This window comes from Melanaphis sacchari, unplaced genomic scaffold (genome assembly GCF_002803265.2).
Source record: "Melanaphis sacchari strain LSU unplaced genomic scaffold, SCAv2.0 Contig112_pilon_pilon, whole genome shotgun sequence".
In the NCBI taxonomy this organism is placed as follows: domain Eukaryota; kingdom Metazoa; phylum Arthropoda; class Insecta; order Hemiptera; family Aphididae; genus Melanaphis; species Melanaphis sacchari.
Window position 1 is genome coordinate 109745 of NW_020270434.1, and position 15559 is coordinate 125303.

At 27.8% G+C, this 15559-nt stretch overlaps 1 protein-coding gene across 2 annotated transcripts in view; it reads left to right on the plus strand.

Annotated features, from left to right (window-relative positions):
• Positions 1 to 14505, plus strand: part of LOC112603877 (lachesin-like) — an 83812-nt gene extending 69307 nt beyond the window's left edge. For both annotated transcript variants that reach the window (XM_025352674.1, XM_025352675.1), the window contains 3 exons: positions 4435 to 4554; positions 10132 to 10302; positions 12810 to 14505. In XM_025352674.1, coding sequence (XP_025208459.1) covers positions 4435 to 4554; positions 10132 to 10302; positions 12810 to 13087 — 569 coding nt within the window. In that variant the 3' untranslated portion in view covers positions 13088 to 14505. The remainder of the gene's footprint in view (positions 1 to 4434; positions 4555 to 10131; positions 10303 to 12809) is intronic.
• Positions 14506 to 15559: the final 1054 nt, after the last annotated feature.

Consider the following 15559-nt stretch of genomic DNA (forward strand, 5'->3'; position numbering starts at 1 on the left):
TGGAAGATATGCGCGGCGGGTCGTGCGTCACGTCCGTTATGAACAGTCTCGGTTTCACCAGCGCCCGCACGTCAGATATTTCATCCACTCCTTACCCGGACGTTTCTCATAGTCAAACACTCACAGTCATACACATATATAACTTAGTGTTTACAGTGTGTATGTGTGTATGTGTAGTGTGTGTAATACTGTGGTGTATATAATGTATATATATTATCTTTGCGGCGGTGGCGGCACGCAGCCGCAGCCGGACTATGCTTGTAAACGAGGTCCGGAGATCGGGCGAATTGATAAATTGCTGGCGAGACGCGCGAGAGACGTGAAGCACTTTCGCTTCGGTCTCGGTTTGGTTGCGAGGCACGCAGAGGACGAATAAGACTTTTAAGTCGTCCCCGTTCATCGCCACTCCACAATGTTAATAATTAAATGGTGCTATGTCAAATTACCGTATTAAACAAGCCACCATCATACATGAATAATTTATACCATTATTAAATTATATATTATATAACATAAAAACATAAGCATGCTCACTCGTCGGCGGGGTAATAAAAAATAATGTAAAATACACGTACACACATACATAACGACTTTAACCGACCCCATTGAGAGTCGTTTTCAAAGGAAATTCGAAAAATGTCTTCCTCAATAAAGTGTTATCACTGTCCGGTGCTCAATTGATTAATAATCCCACAATCTTGATCGACATTACTACTTTAAAATAAAATATAAGCAATAAGCTGTTCACTGATCAAAAACAGTTGTAAGCCAGCCATGTATATTACTACGAGTATAATAGGTCTGACCCTGTTATTTCAACGGTATTATCTATCTGTTGTCTTGACATTAAAACACTGGTTAATGTTATAGTGTATGATAATCTGATATTGTCAATTCAGTTTATTTATCGTTAAGGAAAACAATTTCAATATGTAATTTATATTGTACAATAACATCATATTACGTTATTGACATATTATTAAACACAATACAGTTACGTCATAACAGTTATTAATTAGCTTTGTTCTATTTACTCACAGAGCTATTCACAGAACTTTGTTACTATAATATAAATATAACTAAATAATAGTAATATGAACTAGTTATATTCTCTTTACTGCAGTACATTACTATTGTCAGTAAAAATATCAAAAATATTAATTAAAATATTAATTAAAATTTCGACGAAAGCATGAAATAAAAAAAGCTTAGAAACGAGATTTTTTGATATTTCTTATAGTAATAAATCATTTTTGTTGAAGTATTAGCTGTATAAAAATTACTGATGATAGAAGTATTATTTTTTTTTTTAAATTTAAAAACAGAATGCGCTTTATTATGTTGAAAAATATTCTTTGTCAACTCGTGGTCTTTTGGGATATATCCAATATCTGTACGATTACTTAAAGATTAAACATAAAATCTAACTATAAAGAGTGTTGTCGACAATGACCAACAGAATTTTTGGATTTTCATTTCGTAAGTAGAATAAACTATAATAGTACGGACCAATATAGTACCAATACCCCTTTTTATTTTTTCTGATAAAAAGTTATAGAAGTGCATTGAAGTAGTTTACGCCATAAACGGTAACTCCTTAATGCAAAGAAAAAAAAAATTCTCACACAAGAATCCACATTTTTAAAATATTAATATATATATATATATTGATAAATGGTATTATATCAGTTATTATTTTGAATTTTGTAATCTATTGTACTATGGTTGGAGTATGTAAAAATAGTTAATAGTTTTAAGCTTATATAGCGTTAGTATTTCATAGAACTTGTGTTTCTTTATTGTTTTGCTAAACATAAATTTTTATGAAAAAAAACTTAGTTAAAATATTGATAGACATATAATTTTTATTGTTCACATAAAAATAATAATCTTATATAGTAAATAAAATGATTACATCGGTCTTATTGCCATATTCTAAGTATGTAATTTGAAACGTGTTCATTGTCAGAATTATAGTTCTTTGTGTAATATTAGATTATATGTGTATCGCGAGATTAACAATTTATCCATATTAGTAAAAATTGTAAATATAGTTAAAATATAAGTGATATCCATTATTTATCGAACTCCTAGGGTTTTTTTTTTCATAAATGTAATTAAATTTAAAAAATAAATATTTTCATTTCAAGTAGTTATTGTAAAAGTTTATATTTTCTTTTAGAAATTATATGTATTATAGTTATGTTTTAATCTGTTAAACATTTGTTAAGTTTTTTTTTTATATACATTAAATACCTATAAACTATAAACTTTACCGAGGTTATTATATATGTTTTAAATTTCCTTAACCTTTCACTATTAAGTATAGTGAGCGTACGCGGATTTCGTTATTGACTTTTTTTCATAAATAGTTTAAAAGGTTCCATGAATTGTCCTAAAATATTATCTTTAATTTCAATCACTTAAAGAAAAAAATAAAAATAAATTGTAATATTATATTAACGATTTTTATTTTTTCAAGAAAAATTTTCAAGTAATTTTGAATTCAGTTTTTGAAATTTTTTAATTTTTTAATTTTATTTAACTTAAATCGAAAAAATTAAAAATGTTTCAACTATTAACAACAACCATAGAAAAAGGTTAAATATTTTGAAAAAGAATATATTTCCAACATAAATATTGGTACAAAATTTAATTCACCACAATTATTTATTTAAAAAAAGTTTTACATGATTACTAATTTATAAAATTTTACAATTATTTTAATTTTTTAATTTTTGATTATTTTTATTTTTTTTTAAAAATTTTTATTTAATAAAATGCTAAACAAATTTTTATTTATTTTACTACTAAAAACCCACCCATAGAGTTAAAGATTGAATCATTCTTATTGTTCCTAAAACAATGTAAAAAATACACACGTGCTCTCAGAATCTAAATCTGAAACCGTCATTGCTTATAGGTGCCTGACTATGCGTTTTGAGATAGCTGTACTCGTATTATTAAAGTTATTAAAAATTCGTAAAACTGATTTTGATTAAATAGTTGACACTGCGTGTAGACAACAAAAGGATAAACGTCAAGGGAAAACTTTGTAAAATCTTTTTAAATTTACCATAATAGCTCTATTAAAACCTTAAAGAGATAAAAGTTATAATGCTGTTTGTCGGAAACTTTTGGAGTTTCGTTAGATCGACAAAAACTTCAAATTAAACACCGTTTTTACCCGTAATATACAGCCGTCATGTGCTCACAAAACTAATTTTGAGAAAATAATATTTTGCTAAAATATATATATATACATATTACCATGCATTATATTTAAACATTCTTCTTCTCTTTGATGGTATCCTTAAATTATTTGTGTTGTTTTTATTTTATTTTCTTAACCCTGTAATCGAGATTTGCGGACTACCTAGATTATTTTTTGCTTTTGTTTAATCCGTGGTGTACGCATATTATAGAGTAGGTAATATCATTTTAACGTTTTTATTTTTTTCATTCATTGCTTTTCAAGTTGACGCGTAGTGTGCATACTTATGTATATACTTTTGTTATTTCACCACCACTCCCTTCGGTTCACTCTAATTTATTCTCTGTCCCGATACGACGTCGACGACGACCTTCATTACTGTTTAATCGGTACCGCCGAACAAAGTTTCGCTCGCGAGGTTAATATACAGTGTGGGTAGGGAGTAAGTCAATCGAAAATCCAAAAAGTTTCATACCGCGGCGATTTTCTCCACGCGTGTGCTAAAACTTTATCGCCCCGTAATCTTGCTCAAATCTGGAGGTAGTTCAGAGAGGGTACAAGCAAGATGAATCTTTTGCTAGCGTGGTTGACGACGCACGAGTGTTTACGCATTATTATAGGTATACACGTCGTATAATATTATATTAAATCTCTACATATACGTATATAACACGCTTGCGCCTTACCATGTACATGTATACTCGTATTATACGCATCCGGTTGACAATCGTCGGCAAAACAGGAAAAAGACGGCGGCGGAAATGGGATTTATTTTACACCGCCATTGAACTGGGACTTACCCGCGGCCAAATAATTAATTCATCCAAATTATTCGACCTGCGGAATTTATCGTTGCAAATTTCATAAAATATTATAATTTGGTCGGAACACACCCGACCGTGTCTTCGTAATCGGTACTCATAGAGATATGATTATATACTATATTCACGGTACACATCATAACGTGTTAATACAAATATTAATTATACTATTGTACTCGCAGTAGAACTTTTTTTTTTAGTCACAGAACGTTGATTTTTAATTTACACAATTTTAGTACGTTAACATATTATAGTACACGAAATTAGTATGAAATACTAAATTATATTTATGAACCATTTAATTAACATTTTATTTTAATATGTATAGTACTTTTGTTAAACTATAGATTTCAAAGCATAGAGCGTAATAAATTGATATTTTTATTTTGTATTTTATAGTCCATCCAGTGATTTCTTCGCCAAGTCAATTGGTTGGTGCTCCAAAAGGCACTGATGTCAAGTTAGAATGTAACGTTGAAGCATCCCCAAAGTCTATAAATTACTGGGTCCGAGAGGGTGGTAAGTAATTTTAATTATATCAATCGAATTTATATTTATTATAATTATTTTTTCAATATACTTAGTACGGTTATGTCAGTTTATATTGAACGCATAATACATCGTTAAATTATAACGTTTTACGATATGCTAATTGAAACCGAAAAACAAATTGCATCTCGTGAATCGGTTTGAAAAAGCCAAATTAATTGATTACATTGGTTTTTGGCATAATCCTTGGGGTCTTAATCTGGGTTCAAAAAAGCCGCGATTTGCAAAACGTTCTAGCTATAAGGTCTACGCTGTCCCATTCGTATTATAATAACGGAGATAGCTTTCAAATAAATTGAAGGAACTTTGTGAATGTTTCCATTCTCAAAATTAAAAATAATCCTTATGGACACTAAATTAAACGCAAATTGAATGTACAAAACTATCTCGAATAATGTTTATGCGTATTTATACCTTGGTGAATAAATGTAATAAATATATGTTTGATATATTATGTGTTGAATACAAATTAAATTATTTTTGTTAAAAAAATAAAAAAAAAAAAATAATTAACTAGCTATATGTTTTTATTGTATAATCAATGAGTATGATTGCGTATTAAAAAATCATATTTATTTTACAAAAAATACATAATATACATTGCAGTATAATATATCAATACTTCAAGTGTTTCATTTTTAATATAGTTTTTAATAAGATCATTTAAATTACAAGATAAATTATTTGATTTTTGTATTTAAATGGTATTTTTTTATTGTTTGTTTTTTTAATTAATTTACTGCATTATGATTTTTTGAGTAAATCATTTTTGTTTATATTATCTCTTGTATATAACGAATAGACGTTAAGACGCTAAATAAAAATTAATATTTTAATGATTCTAGAAACATTGACTATTTTACTTGAAACAAACTTATAGATGGTACATAAAACATAACTTTATTTTCAATACTAAAAATTACATTTATAATTAATAATTTATTTAAAATCACGTTATGTCAAAAATAAAAAAAAAACATATTTACATTTGAAACTTTCCAAAATCTGTTAATAATATTGATTTAATGTAAAATATGCCTAACTTATTACATTAAATTTCACAGTTAAAATAGAAAACATAATGTATATTAATGTGCAAATATAATATCAGACTTTTAGAATCCAGATATAAATTAATTTGTTTGAGTAAATGACAAATACACATTTATATGAATGTTAATAACTAAATCGTGTCAAAACCGTTACGTTGACATATAAACAACATATATTCAATAAACATCATTAAAATATTGTTAAATTGAAGTAATATTTTTGTTGTTATTTTAAATTAGTGGTAAGCAATTAATAATAAATATTTAATGCGGGAATAATTAAAATATATTATTTTATTCCGCAACTGTAAATTTAAAGTTATAAATTATAATTTTTTTTTCGTGTTTTAATAACAGTTTAACTGCATTTAAACATAATAAAAAAAAAAGTTTTTGTGCCAATATTATGCTAATAAAATGGAATTTTGAATTGTTTTAATTCGTGACATCCTCCGTTGGGAGTTCACTGCCGTATTAAAATTATGAATGCATTTTACAATGAATAAAAATCTCTATATATTACAATAACACAAAATATTTTTGGAATCGTTAGGGTCGCCGAAGGCTGGTGATTATAGATGTTTATAAGCCATTCAAGTAAAATATATTTTTATCGATTTACCTGTTTTTTCGCAGATTTGTTTTTACTTGTCGAGAAGGATAAGAGAGTGAATCCCGTAAAAAAATTGTGCAAATAAAAGAAAGTTAGTTTTAATTTTTATATTTATTTATTTATTATATATTTATTTGGCCGAGAAAGTGGTTAAGGGACTGGCAATGACAGCTTCTTGGCTAAAAACCAGTCCTCCTTCCTGGGATCATTTATGGCTTTGCCAAAATACCCTCGGTCATGTTTTTAATCGACCTCACACCACTGTAGGAATATTAAGTAAGCTCACGCCTGCCCGCCTGACTGTCCCTGTTTAATTATTAAAGCCAAGAATATAATATTAATATTTTTGTCGCTTCAGATTCAGTCAAGTTTGTGAGTGAAAGTTAGCGAGGGAGAGAAATACGTCGTTACTATACCAACTATACCGACTCTATTGTTTGTTCTTTTTATTTGCCATCCAACGTCTTTGCTCTCGTTTAGTAGTTTTATAACAATACCATAAAAACATAAAATACTCTAAAAGTCTAAAACGTCAATATTATGTTTTAATAAAAAAAACGTTCTGTGGTTTGTCGTCACTGAGTACACTTTGATTGTTGGTTTGTAATATACATAATTCAGTCTATAGGCATCTTTATGTACAATTGTATATATATCTACAACATGTCTCATAAGTTTCATTTTATCCTAATTATCTTGGTGATAAATTAAAATTATATTTAACTGCAATAATTTGTCATCAGCGATCCATAAAAATTGTACATCATTAAATTAAAAATTTCCTTATCGTTGAAAACTCGAAACATAAATATTGTAGTATTTTTTCATAGCTTCACTATGATCTACTTAGGGTGATACTGGTTTTTTATAACATACTGTGTTGATTAATATATATTTTTTAAAATACCTTATGGCTTATACCTACATATTATCTACACTTGATAATAAACTTGATAATATCTACACCTCTTAACGAGAATAATTTTAGGTAGTGTTATTTTCTATCATATATTTTAGTCTTAAAATTGAATATTACATTTGGTGATATTGTTCAGCCATGTATTCATTTTTTGTTTATCGATGTTACATCAACATCACAAAATCTGATGATACATTTTTGTTTACTATTATAGCCATCAAACATTGTTTTTTATTAAGGACTTATTTTATGGAACCTAATACAAATGCATTTCTTAATATAGATGATACTTGATTATTAGAATTATGGTGACTTTTACAATTTACACGAATTTCAAATCTGGTTATTTCTTGGCCATTATATCGTGAGTATATATCCGTTCTCTTTAAATAACTGAACCACAAGCGTATTCTTTGTGGAAAATAAAGTTCTGAACAATATTGGAAACCTTTAGAAATTGGCTTTTGGCCATAGACAATACAATACACGTATGCTATTTAGATAAGTTTGCGTACACCTATATGCAATATTATTATCTTATCTATAATATTATTATTTATATCCGACACACTAAAAAGAAAGTGTTGACTCGTATTCGCCCTTAGATTTATACTAAATATGTTGACATTTACTGTCATTCTAAATTAGTGGCGTGACATTTTTCCTTTAAAATATTATTTAATTTTAAATAGTTGATTATTGCAATTAACTGAAGTTAATAAATTATATTATATTATTTCACTGCAATGCAATATAATGCACTTAACATTAAACAATAATGAACATAATAGACTTTTTTTATGCAGTATCGATTTAAAATAGGTATTTAAATAATGTTTATAATAAACAATAAATATAATAAGGCAAATATGTTTTGAATTAATTTATTAATATATTAAAATTATTTAGATACTATAAATAATTAAATTAGTAATTTTAATATTTTAATTTTACAACTGTTTGCAATCAAATTCAAAGTTAAACTTTGTACAATGCTTAAAATCAATTTCAATGGTTTGTCAATAAACTTTACTATACATAATCTATTTATTAAGCTTATTAATTAATGTATTAACTAACTATTACTTCATTCACTATTGTTATTATTACTGTACTTGAAATTAATCTGTTAATTAAATTTAATAAATAAATACTGTTTTTATAACTATTATTGTAGTACTATTCATAACATAATTTAAAAATCAATTATATCTTATAAGATATATTTTTTTTTTTATTTTTCTTGTCAATAATTTTAATAAGAGTATGTCTGAAATAGTTACTTACATTCTGTATTCACTTAATGTTTAAAAATAGTTTTCTGTTGTTGTAAATATTTTAATAATTTAAAAATTTTAAAGTTTTGTTTTGTTTTTTTAAACATGATAACTTTACTGAATAATATATTATATATTATGTGTAGTCTTGTCAAATACATTTTTTAATATACTCTAAATCCCTACGCTTTCATTCATGTATTAATATTATAAAATTTATAAATACGCATCTGCACAACAAAAACGACAAACAATTGCGTGCCTACACACACACTTATACATACAGGCATACTTGACGTATTTATTAAAAACCTTTGTGCTTATTTATTTTGATATAGTCAATCTGGAAAAATTCTACAATTTGTCACAAATTAAATCAAATGACACGTATCCCACGAAGTTTACGAATACAACGCATATTACAACATACTATAGTGAGTGTTTGAAGGTATTCGATTCAATAAAATTCTAAACTCGAGTACCGAATTCCTAGAAGATTTTTTGTGATTAAAACTCATATTCTACACAGATAACTTGATATCAGGTATCATTCCTCATCATCACTTTGACGCATACATAATATAATATAATAGTATTTTATAATATGTGTGCAACACTATTTTTCCACGAGTCATCGATGGTGGAAAACGAAACGTGGTATATTCACTAATACCTGTCATAGATCCGAAAATAAAAGATGTTTTTTACCCTAGTTCGTAGACTTTGTGGCTCTTATCTGATGCACACGTGAGTTGTATGAATGTTGTGGCATTGAGGGTCCCCGTCACGCGTGGTATAATTCTAGTGCAGAAAAATTATGGACAAACGACTACGTAGTATCGTTGTACACGACAGACGATAAAACCCCCCCTGGGAATGTTTCTCGCATTTTCCTTTTACATCTGGTTTGGTTTCATTACAGTATAACGGTTTATAATAACGCACAATACGCCACATGGCTTTTGCGATATTCTGCACACATTTTCTATAATACATCGTCTTGGTACCTATATATGCATAGCTATTGTCACCACGATTTCCTTAAGAATTTCTTAAATACAATAAAAAAAAAAAAATATATAGTTTTATATTGAAAAAGCTCAAAAATTAAATACTTTAAACAGTTAATGCAAGCACGCGTATACAATGAGGGTAGCGGAAGAAAATTAATTAGGTGTTGTATTGATAATTCAGATTTCCACTCTTACAAAAGCCAATGATAATAATTAATTTATGCTGACAATATTTATTTTTTTAAATATTTTCAAAGAAAAAGTTTGACTTTAAACTAACTCGAATCAAATATATTGATTTTATGAAAATAAAAATTGTTGTGTTATATAGCTTATTATGTACACGAACGTAGTAATGTAACTATATTGCCTATACGATGCACCGTCTTCTCATTTTTATTAATAAAAAAGTTAGTGTGCGTCTGAAATTTGTAACACTCGCTCTTCGATATTAGTTGATCATCATTTAAACACTTAAATTTATCATCTCTATAATCAGAAATAACACCAAATCATTGTACTGTTTACATCGTGCTCTTATATTTTCTCTTACTTTGTCGTATGATAAATATTAAACATTGAACGTTATTAAACGTGTAAAAATAATTAAAATACAATGATATTATGATATTTTTCACCAAAGAGCAATTAATGATTATGTAATATTATGTAGGTGGCATGGTAATAACAAGTGACAAATATCAAACAAACAACACGCCCAAGTCTATATTCGAGGAACACATGGTATTGACCATAAAATCGGTAGAGAAGTACGACTTGGGATCATACATATGCATAGCTAAGAATTCTATCGGTGAAGTGGAAAATAGCATACGATTATACGGTAAGTGATCTTTAGCACCTGAAAATCAAAGTCTTTGTAAACCGCATGGAAAATGTGATAGTAAGAAATAAAAGCTAATAGCTGTCGGGCTATGAGCGGGTAGGTGGTAAAAGGGGGGGAGGCATGCGTTACTGTTTACTCTCGGAAACTTATCTGTTAGCGCGCTGAGATGATGAAATAAATAATTTTACTGCGTTACCGTATGAATAAGCGACTAACGTCCTATTGCATAAAAACTTTTAGGTCCGGCACCCCATTTAATCAAAAACCATATCAGTTACCATAATATATTATACGTGTCTTTTATGTTGTTTTTTAGACAAATAACACGATGTGATATTATAATTTGACCATGTTTCGTGTTCAGAACATTATTAAAAGTTTTAATATGACTAATAATATTGTGAAATTTTATTCAAGTTTCGTTACAAACATGACTTTCCGACTTTATGGAGCAATCCTCCGGAGGTGAACTGAAAGATTATACAGAGTGTAATAGAAAATTATATCTTCCGAATTCACCCTAAAGTAGTATTAGGATAATATAATGATTGAAAAATGCCAATAAAAGAAGAATAAGTCATAATATATAACCTAGGGTGACCAGACGTCCCGTTTAAAACGGGATTGTCCCGTTTTTGGTCATCATGTCCCGTTGTCCCGACAAACTTCGAACGGGACGCTTTTTATCCCGTTTTTAGAAGATGGTCCTGTTTTAATCCCGTTATTTCAATATTATTATATTATGTTTGTGAAAAAAATATCGATTTATGAAACAATTAATATAAAACAGTTTTACTCATATATATGTTTAAAATTAGAAACCAAATTTATAAATAACAGACACCATGTTCAGCTGTGCGACTATTTCGGTCGTCGTCGTCGTCTTATCGCACCGACCGACCAAACCACGCACACGCTACACAATTATTATTATTATTCCTTAAATATAAAAGTATGTGTACGCTGACAGTCGTCTGCTATTTTTGTTTTTCAATTATTACGAATACCCGTATTACGGTATCGATAACTGGACGACAAGCCTGTAGTCTTATGAATATTATAATTATATTGATTCGATTATTATTATTATTCTATTCTAATTCTATTATGTTCTTTATCGTTTTTACGTTGTCCGTCTTTTTCCGTCTTTTATAGGCATTACGCGTTTATCGCTAATAGTTGTTAGTTGACACTGTTCGCTGTTGATATTTGATCAATGAATTTCTTTCCGTAAACTCATTCTTTGGGGTGGGGAGGGGGGGTAGACGTTTCAGATGTCCCGTTTTTTTATTTTCTTAATATGGTCACCCTAATATAACCCATATTACGTGCTCCGAACTAAAAATTATTTTTATAGTGCATATTCCTTATACATTTCAGTTTAAATGAACTAAATTTCCTAGGATTCACCACAAGTTAGATAAATTGAATTGTATTAAAAACTTGTTTTGTGATATTTTAAAATATTATTATGTTATTTTCAATTATTTTATTAATTTATAAGTTAAATATGTTTATTTTTTTTTTTATTAATAATTACATCAAAAACTTGTTGTTGATTGGTTTTTAAATAATATCTACAAGATATCAATTTTCCGTAATTCCTACTGTTTCTAGTATTGTTGTCCATAAATATGATTATTTTCTAGTTCAACGATCTAAATTGCTTAGATATTTAATAAGAAAATTAAATTAAAATTTTTAAACGATTTGAATTTATTTTAACGTTTATCACTGTGGATAAATATCTATCTGAGTGAAGTGAATTAAATGACAGACGCAATTATGCTCTAATAAGCATTTCAGAAATATAATTTTGAACGCACTTGGACAATCAAAAAGTTACAGTTTTTAAAAAGGATCGTACTAAGGTGATGCCCAAATAAAAAAAAACTGATAATAATAATTAAATGACATGTAAACACATAATTATATTATTAGTTAGCTAATGTCGGTCAATTATATTAGTCAATTTTTCAACTGTTAAACTGTATTTTATATTAATTAATATATTTTTATTTCAAAAATTCTACAATTACGAGTTTGATACAATAAGCAAACTTATTTATTTATATTAAAAAAATGTTCGAAGCGTATGAAACGACTATATAGTGATTATATATCACGGTGAATTGAATGATATTATTATTAATTTAGTGTTGAGATTATTGTTATCTGAACCTTCTGGTAAAAAAAAGGAGAATAAATTTTATTAAGAGGTTATAAATTTGATGATTTTTGTAGTTTAGAAAGTAGTATATACACTGTATATTATACTGGATGGGCAACAGAAACAATTTTATTTAACTTATTATTCGATGGCATTTTTAAAATCTAAATTATACGTGGTGAATAAAATGAGTAGAAAAATACTTCATTTATCAGCCAATATTGTGCTACGAAAATAATCGGTTTTATTTTAAATATCGTTTAGGTTAGCCAATTTGCATAATATTTACTTACGTTTTAAGTCGTAAAAATCCATTTATTGTTTTTATTCACAGAGATACGGGGCCTAGACAACCACGGAGACGACGACGAATTCAGTGACCTATCGGATCGTTATCCGGAATTATACACGGAAACTCACAATTTTTCAGGCGGTAGTGGTGCAAGTGGAAGTAGTGGTGGTAGTAATGGTAAAATTAGTGGAAATGGAGAAGCTGACAACAGGAATCGGACCAAGCATAGGCACCACACGGACACATATTCACCCACACCCAGCCCAAGCGCATCCACCCGTTTGATCCCACCATTTTACCAGACTATTGAGTATCTCTGACACGTGGTTCCCGTCTGGTAAGCTCGCGATGAGCGTCTGCCAGACGAACGTGGCGCACGTGGTTCTTCCTAACCGGCGTTCGTCGACACTGATATGACTAAGCCGCGAGTACACTCTACTACCGCGTTGTTACCGTTTAGGACTAACGAAATCGCGATAATAACAAAATATATTATAACATTATTATAATAAACAATAAAAACCTGAGAAAAAAAATGATTATTTTAGGCCCATATTTCGCCTTTGAGTCCCATAATGTGTGAATACCTGTTAAACCTTTATCCTGACTACCTAAGTCTATAACTACCCATATATAATCGTTGACTTCCCATCTACTAAATTTAGTGCATTACCTGCAGAAATTATGTGACACTGTGCATGGTTAGATTATTTGAAAATCTATGCACTCAATGTCTAATTGGTTATCCTGAAAAACCATAATAAAAATTAGAATAATATGCATGTGAAGTGTGTTAAAGAAAAACCCAGATTAAAATTTGTATACATTTGGTACTTTTACAACGCAATTAGTAATTTATTTATATTAACATAAACAAGATAAAATTTTCTGTATGATGAAATTAAATTAAAATTTTTATCTCAAAACATTCATAAGAAGTATTGTTAAAATCGTAGTTATTTGATGAAACATAAATTAATACTCGCATAATAACTATACGATTCGTATGTATAACTTTCATTTGAAAATCGATAAAAAAAATGTCATGGGAAATGTTTAACTAATAAAGTTAGCTTTAAAAGATAGTTCTTTAAGTCGATCTTTAACTTTTTACTTACTTGAGTTTCTTGTGCCCCAAATTTTATAAAATCTCACTATATTTGCTTGACTTGGATTATCGTGACTTTTTATTATTCCCATGATGAAACTATATTCAAATTCTGGGGATTTGAAAAAGTTGATGTTGTCATTCGTAATGTGTTAATATGAATTAAACTTATAAATTTGTTGAAAAACTACTTTTGCAAAGAAATCGATAACCGTTAGAAGCAATGAATTGAAGCTAAAAGGCAATATTTTGAAGACACCCATTCAATCGATTGTAATTTTCAACCACAATGTATATTAATACATTTGTCTTGAGTATTTTTTTAGCACATTTTGTATGTAGTATAATTTCGGAAGATTATCGATCGGGTAGATTTAGAACGTTTTAATGTTTTAATTTTTATGCGTTTTTCCGAAACACTTTAAATATTGCTAATTCTACAACGTCTAACGTAGCGCCGTCTTTCGGTGTTTTTATTTTAATATTACAACAATAATGTAATTTAGGCGCCTATGTCTCGAGAGCCTTAATTTAATTATCCCGGTCTCTAGACTTCATGTTCCTCTTTCGCAGGTATGCATAACATAATATTATATAATAAGTTTAACAATTTGTTGTGATTACTCATTATTACGATAATTATTATAATAAAATTACTATTATTATTATTATTATTATTTTTATTATTATGTGTATTATATTATATTATTACATTAAATAGAATATATGAATACTTAAAGAGGAATAATTGATATACGATTGTTTAACAAGAAAATATAAGATTACAACATTTTCATAAATTTTGCATTGTTATTATTTTGGAGTGCTTATCTTTGCGGTTGACTAATAAAGAAATAAGTTTCTAATCAGCAGGATTCAAGATTACTCTGCTGTCGTTAAAGCTATACGAGTGGGTCTCAAGACAGATCATCAAACCGATCATCCATAAAATGTACAGTAAAATTAAAAATTTCTGCTAATGATGTTTACTATTCTATTCATTAAACATTTTTTGTTACACTCATTAAAACTAATGTTACTCATTGTATTATATATTATAGCCGTCTGTAAAACCGTTAACACCAAAACGCGTAAACGTGAACGATAGCCGTATTCAAGACTATATTCCGGTTTTATGACTTTGGCGCTTGTGTTTTTCTATATTATATTACAGCAAACACGATAAAAACCTTATTGGTTTTTAAATATTTTTATCATTATAATATATTAAACATCGTAGCCTACCGAATTTCAAATTAAAAGTATCAGGTCATTTCCACCATTTTGAGGTAAAATATTATATCATAATATTTTTGATTTATAAATATATATATATATATATATATATTAAATATTCTTTTAAATTTAAATTTAAAATTATAAAAAAATAAATATTTTATACCAATAACGAAAATAACAATCTGCAGACGAGGGCTAAATTATACATAGGATTAATTTCTCTAAATATTTATCATTTATGAAAATTAATACATATTTTAATTTTGATTGTTTATTTATTTGAATAATTAACATAACAATGCATTTAAATACAATAATAGTATATTTATACCTAAGCTACATTCTATAATATTAGATTTATTTTTATTTTGTTAAGGAGTTCAAACTTACTTAATAATATACGTTGCATAATAAATTGTTGATTTTTCATTTAAAAAATATAATA